Source organism: Juglans regia, chromosome 8, assembly GCF_001411555.2.
Source record: "Juglans regia cultivar Chandler chromosome 8, Walnut 2.0, whole genome shotgun sequence".
Lineage (NCBI taxonomy): Eukaryota > Viridiplantae > Streptophyta > Magnoliopsida > Fagales > Juglandaceae > Juglans > Juglans regia.
The window spans coordinates 29,784,642-29,806,031 of record NC_049908.1 but is presented as its reverse complement, the minus strand read 5'-3'; the positions used below and the strand labels follow the sequence as shown (position 1 = coordinate 29,806,031).

Here is a 21,390-nt window from a genome sequence, read left to right as displayed (position 1 = left end):
ATGTAAAATGAAAAAAATTATTCATTATTATTTTTTTATCATCTTTTCATCATCTCATGATGTAATATTAGATGATAGGTTCACAAATGAAATATAATAAATAGTCTCTAATTATCTAATGTCACATCAGAGAATAATGTGAATTGAGATGATGAGTAACATTACTCATATGACATAGTTGAATGAGTTGGATCATCTTTGCTTTTTTCTTGGCTGTTGGGTAAATTTTACATCACCTGAAGAAATGATTTTGTTTAAGCAACATCTAGAGCTGTCTTGGAATGAAATTAGATTCCAAAAAGGAATAGAACAACCCCAAATAAGCATAGTAAATTGATAATATATAAATTTCATTTGTGGTAAAGTGTGTAAAACACTTAAGTGTTTTGTTTTGTTTTTGTAACTTCGATAAATCAACTTTCTTGATAGATAGCCCCTGTTTAAGATTAGACGCAAGTTGAATGGTGTGGGCTATTAGAGCATCAAGAATACAACTGTATATTCTATTAGTAGTTATTAGATACTCTCAAAGTACGGATATATGATACTTTAATCATATCTGTCAATTAAAATATATACAATTAAAATGTATACTTATATAAACAATTTTAATTACAAAATATGTTGTAATAGAATGACAGTATCATGTCATCCATATTCAGAGAATACATAAAAACTTCTTCAAAACTTAGATTTAGGCCTAATTTGGGTATTGAGAATATAAAAATATTTTATTATTACTTTCATATACTTTTTATTATTATTTAATATTTTATTATTATTTTTTCATTATTATTCACATAATACCTGAAAATACTTCACTACCTAAACGTAAATTAATCATGAAGAAGTATCAATATTTCCATAATAAAATTGTAACATAAAAAACTGGATGTTATAAATTAGTGGCCATTTAGCCATGGGAAATCACAAATTATGAGTCATGCCTCAAAGTTCGAAAGTCTTTGACTCTTGATGGCGTGGAACGTTACACCACGTAATCCAAGCGTGTCTTTATTCTTGGTGAATTACTTTTCATGCTTACCATGCCATCGAAGCATAGTCTATAGAAGTCGGGGGGAAAATCTCATCCCAAATCAGAGAATGATATCATTAATAGAATCTCTAAAAATAAATCCTTTGTTTTGGAAAAATATTTCATCCTATCTCATCTCATATCATTTAATTATTATAATTTTTTTAACTTTCAATACAAAATAAAATAAATAATTCAACTTTTTCAAATCTCAAAATAAAAATAATATTAAAAAATATACTCTAACAATATTTTATTTAACTTTTCAACTTTAATCTCATCTCATTTCATTTTTAAAAACAAACGAAACAATATTTGTCGTAAAAAAATTTATGTATAAAAAAGTGTATAATAGATATATAATTTAGTTTGTATTTAGAATTTTTTCTGTATTGATTGGTCACAGTTATAATTTCTTTTATAGATAAAATAAAATCTATTTAAAAAAAAAAGTCAGCGAGGTTGATAACAATACTGCTGAAAAACAATTTATTCGAAAACTTCATTATTGTAAAATGGAAATGAAACATGCGTATGGCACCGCAACACCGCGTTAAGTTTCCCCTCCGAACAGTTCCTTCTCTCTTGACCACCAAAGAAACACGAAGTCAGACAGAAACTACGAGAAACTGATGGAAAATTAAGAGATATAAAACAGAATACGAGGGAAATTTGTTGGAACAGTGAGAAAGTGAAGAGAGAGAGAGAGGGAGCTCGGGCAAGAGCGAGAAGGGGTGGGCGTTAGAAAGATATGAAGCACATTTTCAAGAAGCTTCACTTAGGGAGCAACCATGACCCTAACCGATCCAACGAAATCCCCACCTCAACCTCTTCCTCAGCATCGTGCGCCTCCGATCACCGCGCGGCTTCCGTCAACGGCCAGAGCTCCGTTGCAGCTCCCGCGAGTCCTTCGTCGCAGTCACCTTCGCCGTTGCCGGCTTTTAGTGCCGCGGGTCCAGTGCCATCGCCCACCTCAAGTAATCGCCCGGACTATATCTCTTCGGAGGAGGAGTTCCAGGTTCAGCTGGCCCTGGCGATCAGCGCGTCGAATTCGGAGTCCCGCGATGATCCGGAGAAGGATCAGATCCGCGCTGCGACACTGCTGAGCTTGGGAGGTCATCAGATTGAGTTGTCGAGGGATAAGGACGAGGTAACGGCGGAGTCGCTGTCGAGGCAGTATTGGGTGAGTTTTAGACTTTAGTGAAAATCTTGAAGTTCAAATTCGATTAAGTTTTGGTCTTGTAGTGATTTAGTTGTGACTGATGGTTAATTAGGGGTTTTTCCTTGGTTCTTCGTAGCTAATTATGATTATTTATGTATTGGTTATCGGATGCGTGCAAGTCAGGCATTTTATCGTTCTTTTTTGCCTACTGTTTGAAGTTTGCTTAATTACTTTTGAATTAGAGATAACTTGGTTCTTGGAGATGTGATTGGAAATTGCATGTTGTATAATGTACTAAATGAGCTTGATATAGGGACCTTGGATAGTTGCCTACTTGTGTTGCTATATGTTAGGCAATTTACTGCACAATCTTACATACTCAGTTTTTTTGATTAATTATGTGAATTAAGGGGTAATTCAATGAGACTCGATTGCGTGTTGCATGTAGGGAGTTGTACTGTATGGGGTTAATTTATGGTTGTTAACATGGTGTCTTTAAGATTTGAAGGGATGTTGATAACTGCACAATGTCAAATTTTGTTTGATCGGCAGCTAGATTTGGGCAGAATCTGATTCATACATAGAGAACCTACAGAATTTTGCAGTAGTGTGTAGTAGAATTTTGCAGAATTTTGAAAGGAATGATGAGAATGTATTGAATCTGTTTCTGTTTTAGTTTTCCTGTTTTCTAGAGTGTAGTAGGTATTTTCTTTGTATACTTCCAGTGTACTTGAGCTATGCCTATTCGTGATAATAAAATTCTTATTAGTTATTAAAAAAAATAATTTTGTAGTAGTGTGGAAGATGATTCCTATTTGTTTGCAGTGATGTGGTGGAGGGAAATGAATGATAGACATTTTGAGGATCGTGAGTGGATGCCGGAGGAGCTTAAAACTTCTTTTTAATACTTTGTTCCTTTGGTTAGTCAATGGACTCTAATGGGCCGAGTTTCCATTTTATTGTCCATTTTCCTATTATTAGTTAATTTTTCGTCTTATATACTACATGTGAGATTTGGCTCTGCCTTTTGTGTTTTTTAATACAATTTTCAATTGCTTCTGAAGTAAAAAACATGCTAGCTTGGGTTATGGTGATTTGTATTGAAGTATTTGTGGTCTGAGTTGGTAGCGGTGTATCAAGGCTTGTCGGTAGATCACCTCTTATTACACTGCGAGATAGCACGGGCTTTATGGGATGGGTTGCTGGGTCGAGTAGAGTTGGGTTGGGTTATGCCAAAGACTGTGGTGGCAGCTTTGGCTAGCTGGCCAATTATTGGAGGTGTACATCAAATTACAGCAGTTTGGAAGATGATTACAGCAGTTTGGCAGGAACGTAATGCTCGGACTTTTGAGGACAAGGAGAGATTGCTAGAGGAACTTATAGCTTTATTTTATAGCACGTTATGTACTTGGTCCAATGCTGTTGATTTCAATGGCGTGGCCCTTCATGATTTCCTTGTCTCTCTTGCACCCTCCTAGTCAGGGTTTTCTCTTGTATATACTAGGCTAGGCCTATTCTTGGAGAAAAAAAGGAGTTGGTAGCCGTGTTGCTTGGGCAAAGTAGTAGATATAATTTCTGTAAATAGGCTTATTTGGCCTATTTCTTCATGAAGCTATGTAGTACGCAGTTATCTGCAATTAGTTCTCATGAAATCTCTCAACTTTAAAATAGAATTGGTTACTGATTGCTCCAAGCCAAAATTATGTGGTATTGTTAGTTGGGAAATAGTTCCTTTCCAATGGATATTTATGCTAAAAGAACTAGAAGTTTTCTTGAATTTGGTTCATGCGAAATGAGGAACATCAATTCTACAAACCTAACTTAATTTTCATGAATCTTCCCCAAGTTTTCACAAGTGTTATGAGATGATAATGTATTCTTGCATTCGGACAATTTTACTTAATTTGGCAATTTTTTGGATGAATTGCTACTGTTGTCTGCTTCTGCAAAGGGATTTGATTTTCTGGTAGTGCTAGTTAGAGGGAAGTGTATAAATTCTGTGATTTGCTTGGACTGGTGTTACTTGTGCAAGAAAGATGGGGAGTCGGTCAATCATTTGTTTCTGCATTGTGATGTGGCAAAGACTATTTGGGATGAGATTTTCAGCAGGTCGGGTGTAGCTTGGGTGATGCCCAAGAGAGTGGTGGATCTATTGGCTTGTTGGAAAGGATATATGGGCAGCCATTATTGCTGATATTTGGAAGATGATTCCTCTATGTTTAATGTGGTTTTTATGGCTAGAAAGGAATGGACACTGTTTTGATGACAGAGAACGTTTGTTGGGAGAATTTAGAGAGTTTTTTTTTTTATAAGTACTTAGAGAGTTTTTCTTTTGAACTTTTTGCTTTTGGGCGAAAACTCTTGTACTGAATGGAGATATTTTAAATGCTTCTTTTTTAGGCTTTGCTAGTCCCTAGTTCTTAGTTTGTATTTAGGTGTTTCCTTTTGTATACTTCCTGTGTACTTAGGTTATGCCTATCTACTTGCATTAATAATATCTCTTATTACTTATAAAAAAAAAGTGTATAAATTCTGTATTAGTCTCTGCTATGCAGGGACTTTGGGCTCATGGGGGTCAAAGTCGAGGAAATGTTAAAACATCCATTTGCAACTCTAGCTGGTTTTTTAATCTTGTTGTACATTTTGTGATTATGATGATTAGATGGTGTTAAATGGGCTTTTGTGATTTATATAGGGATATGTTGGCTTTTAATAATTTTCTGGAACATTACAATTAATATGGTATTGATTGGGACAAAGTGGAATAACATTGCACTATGGACATTACTTTAGGTAAACTATTTTGCATATGAGCAGACTCGTATCCAAGCTCTTTCTCTGACAGCATTCCACTCTAGAAAGTGGTAATTTTTGTAAATCTGGAGAACAATGCCGTAGTGGTAAACATTTGTGTTTTTTTCTTTTTTACTCGGTTTAGTTAGTTTTAACTGGACTTTTGTTGGATTATTGTACTGCATAGTTGACCTTTAATTTTTTCTATTGGTTATTCAAAAGTTGCATGTGAGCAAGAATAGTGGTGTTTTTTTATATATAAGAGATGAAATTTTCATTAAAAAACTCAAAATGCATATTCCCAAGTATGCAAGAGATGACGAGGTTCTGACCAGCACACAGAGTGAGACAGAGGCGGAAGAAGGAAGACTTTCATGGTTTCAAAAACTTAACATCCAACTATAGTGTCCCTAGATGTTTGCTTTATGTTAATGCTTGAAAATGTTTTTCTTGCTTGCAAACTCTAGTTTAAATAATTGTATTCATGCTTCTCTTATTTGGCTGGACTTATTTTGGTTCTTTGGTTCACAAGGAATACAATGTGCTTGACTATGAGGATAAGGTGGTGGATGGATTTTATGACGTATATGGGCTCTCCACAGATTCAGCAAAGCAAGGAAAGATTCCCTCTCTCGCAGATCTTGAAACAAACATTGGGAGTTCTGGATTTGAAGTCGTAATTGTTAATCGAACAATCGACCCTGCTCTGGAAGAATTACTGCAAATTGCACAATGTATTATTTTAGACTGCCCTGTCACTGAGGTTGGTGTGTTGGTACAAAGGCTTGCTGAATTAGTCACTGGACACATGGGTGGGGCTGTGAAGGATGCTAATATTATGCTAGCACGCTGGATGGAAAGGAGAACAGAGTTGAGGACATCTCTTCACACTAGTGTGTTGCCTATCGGGTTCATAAATGCTGGCCTTTCTCGACATCGTGCTTTACTTTTCAAGGTTAGCCATCAGTCTTTAATTATTGACTTTATGCTCTATAGGCAATATATTTTTTATCAGATTTATTGTGGCAATTCCATTTCTGAAGTTTCAATTCAAGCTTTGTTTATAATTTTATAATATTATACGGGTACTTTTTTCTCTTAGAATGCACATTCCATAGTTTAAAAATTGCCAATTTAAGCAGTAGCTGGTGAGTTTGGATCCCAAACTCATCTCAACTCATCATTACGACTTTTTCAAATCCCAATACAAAATATAATAAACAATTCAACTTTTTCAAATTCCAAAATAATAATAATATTAAAAAATAATATTCTAACAATATTTTATCATCTCAACTCAACTCACTTCAACATCCAAACACATCCTTGTGGCAGGGTAGCTCAATTATTTGGTGTGGATCCATAGTGTGGTACTACAGTAAAGTAAATAACTGTTTCTTTTGAGTTCATCTGTTATAAGATGATTTTCTCATGAAGTATCTGGTCTAACCTGAAAATTTAGTTTTTTTTTTTTTTTTTTCAAAAAGCATGTATTATTTTTGGAGGTGGGTAGGATTGGGTTAGGTCATCAGTTCAAAAAAATAAAGCACAAAAAGAATTGACATGGAGAACATGCCATTAAGTTTTTTTTTTTTTTTATAAGTAATTAAGTTTTGCTGATAACTTTCATTCTCTCTCTCTCGCTTTCTCTTGCTGTGCATATATATATGTGAGAATATTTCTTCCTGGAAACGGTTGGCATGTCAGTTTCTAGTTGAGAACATCTTTGTGAACCCAATTTTGACACATCTCTGAACGCTTAAATAGGTTCCACCTTTATTTAACCTTAAAATTTTCAAAATTAAAATTCAATTGAAATTAATTTATTGCCAGTTAATTACTACATCCCTCACCCATTTTCACTTATTTTTCTTGATGTCCAAAAAATCATTTCCCTGATGAAAGGCAAAAAGTAATTTTTGCTATGCTCACAGTGTTGGTGAGTATTGCATAAATTACATTGTGAGACAAGTATGTTCTTTCAAATAAAACTATGGTAGAGGCAATATATGGAATATGCAAAGTGATTAAGTTGGTCTCCATGCATAAAATGTACTTTCCTAAACAATTTTGTGGTTTAAAAGTGCACTACAGTTTGTAAAGAGGGTTTAATTAGATTCATTGTTATTTAACTCTGTAAGTTATTCAACGGGCAGACAGGCACTTATAAACATAAATAAACATCATCTTTTCCATTCAGTCTACTCACAAGTATATGTAGCCATATCTGCATGTCTTCATATGGTGGTCAGCACCCTATTTATACATCAAACACAATACTCATTGTAATACCTCATATGATAAGGAAAATGGTAGGTGGTGTACGAGATCCTACATTGCTTGGGAAGGAGAAGTTCTTGCTCTTTATATGGTTTTAATGGGGCTCCAATTGTATCATTGACTAGTCTTTTTGGAGTATAAGCCATGTGGTTTGGGTCTTCCATTGGGGCGTTACACTCGTGTTGTTCTAGGATGCTATCAAAACTTTTCTGTCTTCTGAAAAATTGGATTTGTCGTGCTGTTATGGGATATAGATGTCCAATGATGGAAGTATGATAGTGCAGGATATTATCAATCTTGATGAAGCCTCACCCATTTACACCTATATTCTGTATAAAAACTTAAAGACTGTAATTAAGGATTCTTCCAAAAAAATAATAAAATCAAAAGAATAATTAAATACTGATAGGTGCTCTAATTTTAATTACCATTCACACTCAAGTAAAGAAATAATGCTTTTGGCTCCCCTAGTTAGAACCAAATGTAGAGTATGTATATCTGTGCTGTCTATTTGATCTGCAAATAATTTCACCTTTGTACACAAAATTGGGGAGTCCCCATCAAAATCAATGTGGTTGTGTCTCTGCTTAGTTTATTTAGTTGAGTGCTTCCTATCCATCAACACAATGAAATAAGTTTGCTTAAATTTTTCAGCGCTAGACTTGAGTAAACATTTCATCTAATTCTTCTTTATTTTGTAAAGTTTTTTTTTTTTTTTTTCTTATTGTACCATTATCACTAATGATCTATATGAAGTTCCTCTAATATTTTGGTTATGGGGTCAATAGGAGATGTATTATTTTTATTTTTATTTTTTGTGTTGATGCCAGGTATTAGCTGACAATATGAGGATGCCTTGTAGACTAGTAAAAGGTAGTCATTACACAGGCGTTGAGGATGATGCTGTCAACATAATAAAGTTGGAAGATGAAAGGTTGACTCCTGTTTTTTTTTTGGTTCGCCCATTAGTTTTTTAGTCCTGTTCTTATAACTGAGGCAATCAGCTTATGTTTGTTTGTGCATGTAAGTTTTGCTTTAGTGTTCAAGGTATTTATTAATTTATTCCAATTTTTTTCTACTTCTATAAGTTCCTCTTTATTAAAGTGTCAACATTCCCTCAACTTTACTTTTCCTCCCAACTTCTACTTTTTCACCCACCAAATGTTATCTTTACACGTAACCGTACCCTAGACAATATCTATATTATCCATCTTGATAAAGCAAGTCTGGGTCATATAACAATCACTTTGAAAGTGGCATTTATGTGTGGTCCCTCAAGTAACTCGCTATACCTTGAAAGTGGAAATTCCTTGCAAAGTGAACTCCGATCCAAATGCATTAATAGTTAGCTAGTCTTAACTTATCCATCTATATTCATAGGTGGTTGTGGATATTCCTCTTGTAACTGAAGAAGTATATGATCAGTGTGTGTTGGTGTGTGTGTGTGTGTGTGTGTGTGTGAGGGTCATTACAGATATTACTTCTCTATCCATTAATAAGTTGTTGTCTTAAGCATAAAGCCACTTGAATAACAAATCGTTAACTTTGAAAAATTTTTCTAAAGAGGGATTTGCTTCGGAAGAATATCCAGCAATTGATCTCTTTACTCACTATTTTTTATGGTCACTAGGTTATGTTCCTTTCTTAATCATCAGTGGCAAGTTAGATACTGAATTTCATTGATCTTAACCTCCTCTCTCTGCTCTTTTCTAAAATACCATAAAAGTGAATTGTTAGAAGTAGTTCCCTCATTTAGAAATAATTATCAAACAACTTCAAAATTTTCAGATTGATCTTATCTACGGCTTTTCTCTGTGCTCTCATCTTTCTGCTTCCCTCTCTCTCTCTCTCTCTCTCTCTCTCTCCCCCCCCCCCCCTTTCTTATGAATGTTCCACGCTTTGTTCTCTCGTATATGCAATACAGAATCTCTTCATGAGATGCATGTGCAAAATGTTTGTGTTTCTAATTTGTCAGTATAAATTTTAACCTATTTTTTCCTTCTACACAAATCTAATATATATTTTTGCCTTCAGCGAGTTTTTGGTTGATCTAATGGGAGCTCCTGGAACACTTATACCAGCTGATATTCTAAGTACGAAGGAAACTGTGTTTAAGCCATACAATTCTCAAATAAACAAAATCCCATCTCTTCATCCCTCTAATATCAGCGGAGTTGCTTACTTAAAACCAAAGCCTGGACTTGGTGAAGGCAGCAGTCAAAATGGCGCATTAGAAAGTAGTTCACATTTGGAAAGAAGGTCAAGTTCTGAAAATGCAGAGTTCATGCCTCTATTCCCAGGTACAAGGGGTGATACATCTGCTGGTTCTTCTGGTACATCTAATAGGTTGATTACCAATCAGGCAGATATTCCTTCCTCATCAGTCAGTAATGGTGTGAGGATGAACCTCAATGTAGTTCCATATAACCAAAATAGTCCTGAAGATTTAAAAAACCTTTTTGCTGATCTTAATCCATTCCAGATAAATGGGACCGGCAAAGCTTCTGTACATAACAAACCTGCAGGATATAAAGCTGGTGAGCTTCCAACGCCGAGAAATATCTCTGTCTCTGGTCGACCTCCTGTACCATGGAAGAATCCATATGCTTGCAATGAAGTCCCTAGGAAAAAGGAGTATGATTATATGGAGGGTCTCTTTCCAAGAATTAATCGTCAATCTAATGACTATAATCTGTCATCGACTGCTTCCTCTGGTTCTACTATATCGGGAAAGATGTATGGTGATGGTTTCAAATCATCTGGTAATTCAAATGTGTCCAGTATAAATGGTGATGCAGCAAGTTCTGTCAATGTCACTGGTTCAATGTTGGAAGCTACCACGAGTCAGTTTAACAGGTTGCCTTTGGTTGAGGGCCTGAATGCTGATTTGAAGGAAGAACACCCCAAGAATGAGGAGGAATCTCGAAGTGACAGGGTGGATGTGGTTAAAAAGCATGAAGAGAAAGAAATTGGTTTCCTTGATCGTAGAAAGTGTACACATGATAGATTTATGGGGACTGATTTGAAATTGAAGGATCCAGAAAGTCCTAGCTCATCTGTTGATTCCTGCACAAGTAGGGTTGATCAAATATTTTATGATGTGGATGTAGGAGAATGTGAAATTCGTTGGGAAGACCTGGATATTGGTGAAAGGATTGGACTAGGTAATATACATATGGCTTGTTCAATGTCTTTATTATATATGGTGATTTTGGTAGTGCATATAGGTTGATTTTAACTCCTTTTTTGGTTCACACACACTCAAAAACCAAACCGCACCCCCAATTCATTATTTTGTTGTAGGAAATGTCATTTGGTCTAAAGACCATTGGCAATGCTATAATTGTGTATTAACTTTTTTATAAGTAATAATTGTGTATTAACTATGTATTAGAATAATAATTTTCTTTAAAAGGCCCAAATCCCTTTGATGAGTTGAAAGGTGCATCTTCCTACAATAGCTCTATACTATTATTACACTTTATAAAGTAACTATTGGGAGGAAGGGCTTGTTTATATAAATCCTTGCATAGCAATATCCTTTTGTTTTGTAGATTGATGTGTATTTTTTTTTTGTTCGTTTTTCGTGTGTACAGGTTCATATGGAGAGGTTTATCGTGCTGATTTGAAGGGCACGGTGAGTTCTGCAATTCCTTTCTGTTGTACATACTGTTGCTAAGCATTGTCACATTTCCTAATTCTCTTTTGGTTTAAATTGGAAGAATTAAAAGTTGTTTTCCTTTTATCTTCTACTCCCTATGTCTTAAAGTATTATTAGTTCTTTAATGTTTTACCTTTAGCATTGAAGCTTTTTGCAAACTGCAATGGAGAACTGATAATGCAATTTTGGTCTGGTATATTTTGAACTACAGGAGGTTGCTGTGAAGAAGTTCTTAGACCAGGACTTCTCAGGTGCTGCTTTGGCTGAGTTCAAAAGTGAAGTAAGCCAAGAACTAGTTCTCTAAATACCCATGTGTCACTGCTCTTTTGATTGAAGGAGAAAAAGTATAAAAGAAATTAAAATTAGAGCCTTGCATTTAGACACTTCATATCTGGACCATACCCTGCGAAATAGGAAGAAGAAATGTTACCGGGCGTATAAATAGTCAATTGCCTGAGATGGTAAAATAATGTTGTGCAGATCACATCCAGAAAAAATAGAATATCCAGATCACCAACCAAAATAAATAAATAAATAAAAATAAAAACACTAGAAAATAAACATTATTGGTAGTGGTGGTGGTATTAAGTTGTTCGTGTCTGGTGTCTGAGCTTGTCGTAACAGCAGTGTCATTTAGGAGCAGAATGTGATAGCACTCTCAATTCAGTATTCATTGAGATAAATCCAATTTGTGTTCCATTCTTAAAACCCCCTTCACACGAATTGGGTGTATCCTTTTGTATACTTCCTGTGTACTTGGGTTGTGTTATTGTGCCTTCAATAAAACTTTGCATTATTTATAAAAAGAAAAAAAAAAAAAAACATCACCCCATCACAAATTCTGCAAGACTACAGAACAAAAAATTTAAAGAGTGGACTTTTTGGTGATAGAATGGAATGGCATATTAAAATTATGGGGTCAAGTTGCATTTTCGCTCGTTTTGTTTACTTAATTATTTGTCAGCTTTTTTTTGGCATGCAAAAAATGGTATGTGATCATCCCTCTTGACATGCTTACAGAAGTTAAAATATAGCATCCATCCTTTGGATTTATAGGTTTTACTTCTAACCAATCCAAAATCTGTTTTTTTTAATCGGAAAAGAACTAACCAATCCAAAACCATTGACCTGCATTTTTTTAATCTCTCCTGTGATATAAGGTACGGATAATGCGTACACTGCGGCATCCAAATGTTGTTCTTTTCGTGGGTGCTGTAACTCGTCCTCCAAACCTCTCTATAATTACTGAGTTTCTTCCAAGGTATAAATTCTGTGCCATATAATGAGTTTATTTTTTGCAAGATAATTCATATAGTGAGTCCCATCAATTTTACTTGTGTTGATCAATTTGTAAATGCGTGTATTGTTTATATGTCCGACCCTCACGTCAGAAATTGCGTTACCTAAATTTTATATTTCAGGGGAAGCTTATATCGCATTATTCATCGTCCTCATTCTCAAATTGATGAGAAGCGCAGAATAAAAATGGCCCTTGATGTGGTAACATTATTTACCGTGTTCTCTTTAAACAGAATTTGAATCCATCCACATTTTTAAAGCTCTTGTCATCTTGCAGGCAAGCGGCATGAATTGCTTGCATACCAGCAGACCTACAATCGTTCACCGGGATTTGAAGTCACCAAATCTTTTGGTTGATAAGAACTGGAATGTGAAGGTTAGCATATTGATTAGTAGCGATCGAGTTTCTTTATGAGTTTCGCATATCACTCAAAGTTTTGAGCTAATTATGACGATTTATTGGTTGTTTGTGGTATTTTTTTTCCTAAGCTGAATCTAGCTTCATTGTATTTAGTTGCTACTTTTAAGTCATATACTGTATGTTCATTTCTTTACGTCATACATTTTTTTACTGCCAACTTTGACCCAGCCAAGTTATGTTGCTAATGTACTGTGATATTAAGTATCATCTAAACAGGCTGGTACACAGGACATATTAACTTCAGACTCCCCAGTGGCCAACTGACAAAAGGTCTCTGGTATTTGTGGGAACTGAGTGCTAAATGTAAACAGGCTTCATACTATGTTCTTTGTTCACTCAGTTGAACTTGCTTGAGCTTGAACTATCTAGAGGTTAGCTATCAATATATAAATCTAAGCCTGTTGATTTTGGATCAGGGAGCTTGTGCAAGAGGGTCGGAGTGAGTGTCTCTATTTTGACCTTAGTGAACCATGATCTACTTGCTGGAGATGTAAAAGTGTTCTAATTTTTTTACCTGTACATAGCATGGCATGGGTTTGCATAGCAATGCCGTCAAGAGACAAACTCTAGTGAATTACTTTCTTTCCTCAGCAGACCTGAAAACAAATCTTGTTTCCTTTAAGTATCCTCATTCCTAGGTAAAAGAAAAAGAAGGCAAAGACGTCCCCTTACTAAGGATTTTAGGGCTGCTTGGATGTTGGGAAAAGCATTAGAGTTATGAAGTCTTCTTCTTTTCTTAATCATTAATTGGAAATGTAAAGTTAGGGTCTTAAGAACATATAAATGGAAATCTTGTTTCAACCAGGCATCGCATCCTGCTCCTAGGCATGCAAAAACTCTGCTTGCCAAAACTGGAAGAATGAAACAATTACTAGATACCTTTTCCATTTTTCCCCAACTGAGACATGATCACACTTACATTACAGTTACATTCTTTATAATTATTACTCAAAATTTGGTGGTATTTAAGGTATGTCTGAAGACCACAGTACTTACACGCAGGTATGTGATTTTGGGCTGTCTCGTTTGAAGCATCACACCTTCTTGTCGTCCAAATCAACTGCAGGAACGGTGAGTGTGTGAGATTATTATTCAATACTTCTGTTCAGTTTTTTTTTTTTCAGATGACACAATTTTCATTAGCTTAACCTAACACCCTTTCTTGTTTTATATCGAATAATGTTGTGTCTTTATCTGTCTGTTAGCCTGAGTGGATGGCACCTGAAGTTCTCCGGAATGAAAACTCAAATGAGAAGTGAGTTGTTATTGCTATCAGTATAGTTCTATGTGGTATCTTCAGCTTTACTTTGTATATTCGTTTATGTTATTATACAAGTTAGCTAGCTCTTGATCCATTAATCTTTCGTAGAGACCGCATGCTCCAGCTGTCTTATGGTTTACCAGCTTTGTGCATCTAGTTAGCACTTGAGGGGAACTTCAGTGTGAGATGTGCCTGTTTTGGCTAACTGTTTTAATCTTGGCTGGATGTGGGTTCTGATACCTTACTGGATTTGTCTTAGTCCTAGCTTTATGGCATAAAAGATATGATGACCAGAACTCCACAGTTTTGTAACTCATCAAATACAAGGGCGGGAGGTTGGGAGAGTATCTGTGGGCAACATAAAAAACGTTGTGTTTTTCTTGTTTACTTGATCTTGGAAGATGCCTAAAATGCCATATTAAAAATATGCTAGTGTCAAATCTTCTTGTGGTTGTGACATCCCCTGTAAAACCTGTCCGTCTGGGCTTTGGTTTAAAGAATGCAGCCTGGAAATGAGAAAATCAATAGCTCCTTCAGACAATGCATTGCAGTAACTCAATTTTACTTCTGTCTACAATCTTGCTAAACGTGTTAGATCACCTTATTATATCTGTTGTTGGATATCCAGGTGTGATGTTTATAGCTTTGGAATTATTCTATGGGAGCTTGCTACTCTAAGATTACCTTGGAGTGGGATGAACCCAATGCAAGTGGTGGGTGCAGTAGGTTTTCAGAATCGTCGGCTCGACATTCCCAAGGAAGTGGATCCCGTGGTTGCGAGGATAATTTGGGAATGTTGGCAGACGTAAGTTTAAAGAATTCCGAATTGTTACATACATTTTCAATCATCAGTCCTTTACTAAATTGAGTTTGATTGGTCGTTTTCTTTGCATGTTAATTCCCAGAGATCCAAATTTGCGCCCCTCATTTTTACAGCTCACAGTGGCTCTCAAGGCTCTGCAGCGGCTTGTTATCCCATCGCATATGGACCAGCCAGATTCTGCTATATCACAAGAGATCCCAGCGAATTCTACACCTTGAAGTGTCTCGCATTTCTAAGTGTGAAACTGTTTCTTTGTAGATCTTCCAAAAGAGCAAAAATAGTCGGAAAGAAATTAAAAAAAAAAAATACTAGAAAGGATTGTGGGGTTAGGGATAGGGTTTGTGTAAAAATGATATATGTATTGCTGTTGCAGCCTAATTACTGCAGAAGCACCTTTTGTACAGTTGGTTTATAGTTTGCATTGTATGTTCATATGTTCATACCTTACGCGAGAGAAAAAGGAAGTTGCATTATGAAGTAAAATTACTGCATTTGATACGATTTGTTTTGTTAAAATCATTAATTGGGGGATGAAAAAAATCTTGTTGCCCTCAATTGAAATGAAGTGATTGCTAGTGACATGAACAAGAGTTAAAATCATGTAGTTTTAAAATAAGGCTTAACACCAATACTTGTTTTACATTAATTGATGTGGAAGGCTTGATCCACATCAATGATATTGTCAATAAACATGCTTGTAAATACATTTTGACTACAAGATAAAATAAGCAATAAGAACATCATACTAGTAGATATAAAGAGTTTATTAACCACGAGATAAAACAAGCCAGTCTCAGCGGCTGCATATGGTGATCGTCTCAAAATATGCACAAAAAGTGCCAACTTTGATGCACGCAACCTCGCCAGTTGGGCCGCTTCTCGAGATATATCAAGAACCATTCCCGTTTTGAGTCTCCTGACCCCCAGGCATCATGTCAACCTCCCTTAAAGGCTTAAACCACGTCTTTACTAGCCACCATAGATCTCTTGCATGTACCATTTTTCTTACCATTCCCTTATCTATATATAGAATTTATTATAATTCTCAAGCTGAGCCCTGAGGATCTGTAGGGAGGGAGTCAGTTGATAAAACACTATAGAGAAGTAGATCTACAAGTCTCCCCTTAACAAAGGTATACTTCCTTAGTAGCCCTTCCCTTTGGAACCCAGCTTTCTCTAATACCCTCTGGGAGGCTTTATTTTCCACATATACAAAAGCTTGCAACCTTACCAGATCAGGGAAATCTTTGAACAATTGTGAGAGAGCGATCTTCACTACCCTGGTAGTTATCCCTTGGCCCCAATACTTCGTGGCAATTCCATACCCTATATCAGCCTTACACCTGTCATCGCCGGACCATGGGAAAACGGAGATGAAACCAATCGAACGGTCATCGATACATATGGATCGACGCCAAGGGTGGGGTATGCAAACGTCCTTGATGAAAGTCAAAGCCTCTTCCTTAGAGGTAAAAGTCTTCCATGTTAGGTTTCTTGTCACTTGATCATCGCCTGCCCATAACATAAAATCATCCACGTCGGTTAGCTTGAACGGACGGAGAGAAATCCTCGATGAATCAACCTCCATGACACCAATACATCAATATATAGCGGTGGAAATGGTGTCACACAACATGCTAGCAAAGTAATACTGGGTTGGGTTATTGGGTATGGAAGAGATCAGTGATAGAATTTTACGTTGGTTATTACCTATATAAAATTAAAAATACCACCAACTAGGCTAGAGGTGCCTTCTCGACAACTCCAACTATTCCAAGTCTGCATGCAGAGAATATTTTATTGGACTCTCCAACATTTTTCTTTCTTTTCTTTTGGAATAATATTCATTGTTTCCTCGGCATTTCAGTCGAATAATGATTCATATATGGAACTTTGGTCTAAAGACAACAATTGCCAAGAAACTTCAATGGAGTTGGGCCATCTGTGGTGCATTTAAGGACTTGTTTATCTTGTGACTGATAAGTGGAACGATTGGTAGGTGGTAAAGTTAAAGGAGGCCGGGGGTAAGAAAAGTCTAGAGTCGCTTGACAAATGGAAACCAAAACAGAAAATATTGGCTTCATATTTCGCCGCCTCAAAGTAGTTGTGCCATATCAATCAAGACAATATTGTGCAGGTTTTTTTAATGCAAGCTACAAATTCGCTCATGAACAGTATGAACCCGCCCAGGCATTGCAAACCTACTAGTACAATCACAAAGCAATTTTATTTTCTGGTCCTTAGAACTTAAATGTCTGGTCCTTGAAAGTGCAGCTTCTCCCACTTAAAGAGTAAGAAACAAGTGAAAGTGCAGGTTCTCCCGACTTAGGAGTAAGAAACAAGGGAATAGAGGCTCTTCGATGCAGAAAAAGTTTGTATATATATCAGGCAGGGGCCGCGCGAACGCAGGCCCCCACTGCCACAAATTATGACGTAGGCTCTCCCACTTGGGGAGACCTTAGGCGGGCACCCCTCCTATGTGCAATGGAGGTCACCAACCTAGGCCATAAGCCTTCTTGATCACTCATTGACCCCGTCCAGGTAAGTATGTTGCTCAATCCAGCGTGCTTTATATTTATACTCAGAACTATCCATATCCACATCGATACCTTATCAATATGGGACTACAAATATACGATTCTATTCTGTATAGCCAATCCCTTCACAATTGAACAGATGGTAATAGAAGTATGCATACAACGCAAAGAGCTAGTTTTGTTACAATCTGACATTAATTTTCATTTTGTTTTCTTGAGGTTGATTCTTGTTGATTTTTTCTTGGAATATTTCTGTTAACATGGCATTAGAAGGTTGCTCAAGGTGTACTCCTGATTGTCGAGTTATGAGTAGTGATTAGTGTGATCTCTAACTGACTTGGGCTTCTTCCAAAAAAATGTTAAAAAAGATCCAATTTAGTTTCTTTCTAAAAAGATGGTGGCAAAAGAAATAAGTGATAGATGTAAGAGTTTTATTTAAACTCTATGTCTCACACACTCATATTCTGATGGGTTTAGAATAGCTCAATACTTATCACTTAATTGATGAGTCATAATGGGATGAGATTAGCTCCAATAAAATAATATTAATTCTATATCTAATCACAGTGGGATATAAAGTTTCTAGATTTCTAGTCATCATTTTTTGATAACTAGAAATTTATAAATAGTACTGAGGGGTTAAGGGTTCTCACATATAACATTATTGTGTTTCTAGTCATCGAGAGATACTTATGAGGTTAAGTTGTTAGGGTGATCATTCTTTCATAGTCAGGTCAGATTTTTCATCGATATGTGATGGATAAGGTTATATCTTTTAACTATTATTGTTTTATTATCGTGAATTATAGAATATCGAAGATCCGATTATTAACATTCATGTTAAAATATTTAACAATAGACACTAACTAATGTACACAACGTGGGAAGCAAAAGAGGTATGGTTTGTGGTTTCAAGAGTGGTCTGATCTAATTTCTATACAGATCTAGAAGAGATGTTCAGAGACAAATTGGCACATCATTACCGTAAAACCGATAAAACCTACTCTACTTTGAAAGGGCATTACAAATAACTCAAGATGACATCGCTGATCGGAGGTCTATCTACTTTCATGCGTTCCTAAAATACTAAAGCTTATGCTTTCTTTTCAATTTCATTTTTTTTTTTTCTGGTGGGCGGATTAGGAATTTGGCCGCAACAAGCTGGTTGGACATAGCAAGTCCTCCTTTGCCAGCCTCCATTCCCCTCAAGTTGTACAAGCTTCGGAAGAAAATTCAATTTTACTTGCCTCCTTAAAGGGCTCTACGAAACCTTTCCACCCCCAAGCAATCAACCATATCATATCATGAGGCAACAATAATCCAATACTGCCATAGCTCCCTATGGTGCATATAAGTACCAACTTTCGAAAGAGCCTTTTTAGTACTTGATCTTTGTCATGAAAACGAAGAAAAACTTGTCTGAGCAAAATATAATGCAGTGGGAGCGTCGGCCAGTAACCAAATGACGCAAAAAATCATGTAGGCAATCATATTTTCTGACTTGTTAAACTGATGAGAATCGATGAGAGTTGGAACACTATTTTTGAACATCTTCACTGAAAGGGGATGGAAAAATCAGACTCGTCTACAACATAAAGAGCTAGTAGTCGACCTCTATCGAGAGCATATAACAAAATGGCTTGGTTTCCTCAAGAAAATGATGGCTTTGCTTTGTTGCCGTAAGGAGAAAAACTGAAATACAAGTGTTGGGATATGAATCTCTCACCAGTTCATACAAAGAAGAAAGTCTGGCAAACCCAATACATAAATCATGCTTCAGATTCAGGGTTTAAACTAAAAACGAATCCGATATGCAGGGACCGCGCGAACGCAGGCTCCCACTGGCACAAGTTATGACGTAGGCTCTCCCACAGTGGGAAGACCTTATGCGGTCAACCCTTCCCAAAGTTGGCTTAAAAAAATTTTTCCCTCTGTTTTTATTTAAAGTGTAATAGTAAGTTATATGAAACCTTCCGTCTTCAAACCTTATTTTTAACCATAATGTCAGAAAATACAGTGAGAGATTGTTTAACATGATGATGAGATAACTTTAACAGAATAGAATACAAACGACAGAATATTTCAGACATTATACAGACATTAGATGATTGCAATTCATTGTATGTGGTTTAGTATTTTCATTGTCATCTAGAAGCTATAAAATATGGCTCTCAAACTATCCGCCGTACCCACAAGATCGATCATGACTGCAAGAGAAACCACTGACTGGCACTAGCTTTAGCGCTGTTTTCAGGTAACTTGGTATTTTGCATCTGCGTATATGGTTGTTGATCACTGATGCAGTGAAATTGAAATGAAGTGCTAGCTAGTGTGCTACATGCACCAGAGTCGAAATCATGTAGTTTTACAATAAGGCTAAACACGAATACTTCTTTTATACTGACTGATGTGGAAGGCTTTTACATCGATGATACGTCAATAAACAAGATTGTAAATAGATTTTTTCTTTAATAACCACAATTAGATAAAATAAGCAATAAGAACATCATATTAGATATAGAACTTATTAACCAGATGATAAAACAAGCCAGTCTCAATGGCTGCACATGGTGATCCGCTCAAAAAATGCACAGAAGTGCTAACTTTGCTGCACACAACCTCGCCAGTTGGGCCGCTTTCTACGATATATCAAGAAGCATTCCCATTTTGAGTCTCCTCCAGCTTGTCTACGCTAAACCCAATCTTACTATCCACCCTAGATCTCTTGTACCATTTTTCTTACCATTCCCTTATCTATGTATGTGTGTGTGTGTATATATATATATATAATATACATATATAGATCAGAGAATTTATTATAGTTCCTAAGCTGAGCCCTGGGGATCTGTAGGGAGGGAGTCAGTTGATAAAACACTATAGAGAAGTAGATCTACAAGTCTCCCCTTAATAAAGGTATACTTCCTTAGTAGCCCTTCCCTTTGGAACCCAGCTTTCTCTAATACCCTCTGGGAGGCTTTATTTTCCTGATCTACAAAAGCTTGCAACCTTACCAGATCAGGGAAATCTTTGAACAATTGTGAGAGGGCGATCTTCACTGCCCTGGTAGTAATCCCTTGGCCCCAATACTTTGTGGAAATTCCATACCCTATATCAGCCTTACACCTGTCATCGCCGGACCACGGGAAAACGGAGATGAAGCCGATCGAACGGTCATCGATACATATGGATCGACGCCAAGGGTGGGGTATGCAAACGTCCTTGATGAAATTCAAAGCCTCTTCCTTGAGAGTTAAAAGTCTTCCATCGTAGGTTTCTTGTCACTTGATCATCACCTGCCCATAACATAAAATCATCCACGTCCGTTAACTTGAACGGACGGAGAGAAATCCTCGTTGAATCAACCTCCATGACACCAAGACAACAATAATGGTGGAAATGGTACCGCAGAACATGCCACCAATATGTTCAGTTTCGTAAATTAATATTGGCCGGTATGGAAGATAGTGATGGAATTTTATATTGGTTATTGACTATATAAAATGCAACCAACTAGGCTAGAGCTGCCTTCTCGACGACTCCAACCCTTCCAAGTCTACATGCAGAGAAAATTTTACTGGACTCTCCAACATTTTTGGTTTTTTTTTTCTTTGAATATTCCTCATTTCTTCCTCGGTATTTCAATTGAATAATCATTAATATATGGGTCTTTGGTCTAAAGACAATAATTGCCAAGAAACTTCGCGTGGAGTTGGGCCCTGGTAAAGTTAAAGGAGGTGGGGGAAGAAAAGGCTAGAGTCGCTTGACAAATTAAAGTGGAGGTTCTCCGACTTAAGAGTTAAGAAACAAGTTAAAAGTCCAGGTTCTCCGACTTAGGAGTAAAGAAACAAGTGAAAGGAGGCCATTCGATGCAGAAAAAGTTTGAATATATATCAGGCAGGGGCCGCGCGAACGCAGGCCCCCACTGCCACAAATTATGACGTAGGCTCTCCCACTTGGGGAGACCTTAGACGGGCACCCCTCCTATGTGCAATGGAGGTCACCAACCTAGGCCATAAGCCTTCTTGATCACTTATTGACCCCGTCCAGGTAAGTATGTTGCTCAATCCTGTGTGCTTTATATTTATACTCAGAACTATCCATATCTACATCGATACCT

General features: G+C 36.6%; 3 protein-coding genes, 2 non-coding genes and 1 pseudogene across 6 annotated transcripts in view; 2 read left to right on the top strand and 4 right to left on the bottom strand.

Annotated features, from left to right (window-relative positions):
- Positions 1 to 21,390, top strand: part of LOC109004516 (probable disease resistance protein At4g27220) — a 963,953-nt gene that overhangs the window by 600,515 nt on the left and 342,048 nt on the right. The window lies entirely within an intron of this gene.
- Positions 1,565 to 15,234, top strand: LOC109004474 (serine/threonine-protein kinase EDR1-like). Its single transcript, XM_018983021.2, has 13 exons — positions 1,565 to 2,219; positions 5,524 to 5,946; positions 8,102 to 8,205; positions 9,306 to 10,435; positions 10,868 to 10,908; positions 11,144 to 11,212; positions 12,093 to 12,193; positions 12,354 to 12,432; positions 12,509 to 12,607; positions 13,655 to 13,723; positions 13,858 to 13,907; positions 14,542 to 14,718; positions 14,819 to 15,234. The coding sequence occupies exons 1-13, from the start codon at positions 1,788 to 1,790 to the stop codon at positions 14,952 to 14,954; spliced, it is 2,910 nt and encodes a 969-aa protein (XP_018838566.1). The 5' UTR covers positions 1,565 to 1,787; the 3' UTR covers positions 14,955 to 15,234.
- LOC109004477 (uncharacterized N-acetyltransferase p20-like) lies at positions 15,782 to 16,397 on the bottom strand. The gene has a single exon (XM_018983032.2). It carries the CDS (start codon positions 16,322 to 16,324, stop codon positions 15,782 to 15,784), a length of 543 nt encoding a protein of 180 aa, XP_018838577.1. The 5' UTR covers positions 16,325 to 16,397.
- On the bottom strand, positions 17,125 to 17,285 carry LOC118349344. The gene has a single exon (XR_004802314.1). It is a non-coding gene; the product is annotated as a U1 spliceosomal RNA (small nuclear RNA).
- Positions 20,099 to 20,847, bottom strand: LOC109004471 (annotated as a pseudogene).
- LOC118349366 lies at positions 21,168 to 21,328 on the bottom strand. The gene has a single exon (XR_004802336.1). It is a non-coding gene; the product is annotated as a U1 spliceosomal RNA (small nuclear RNA).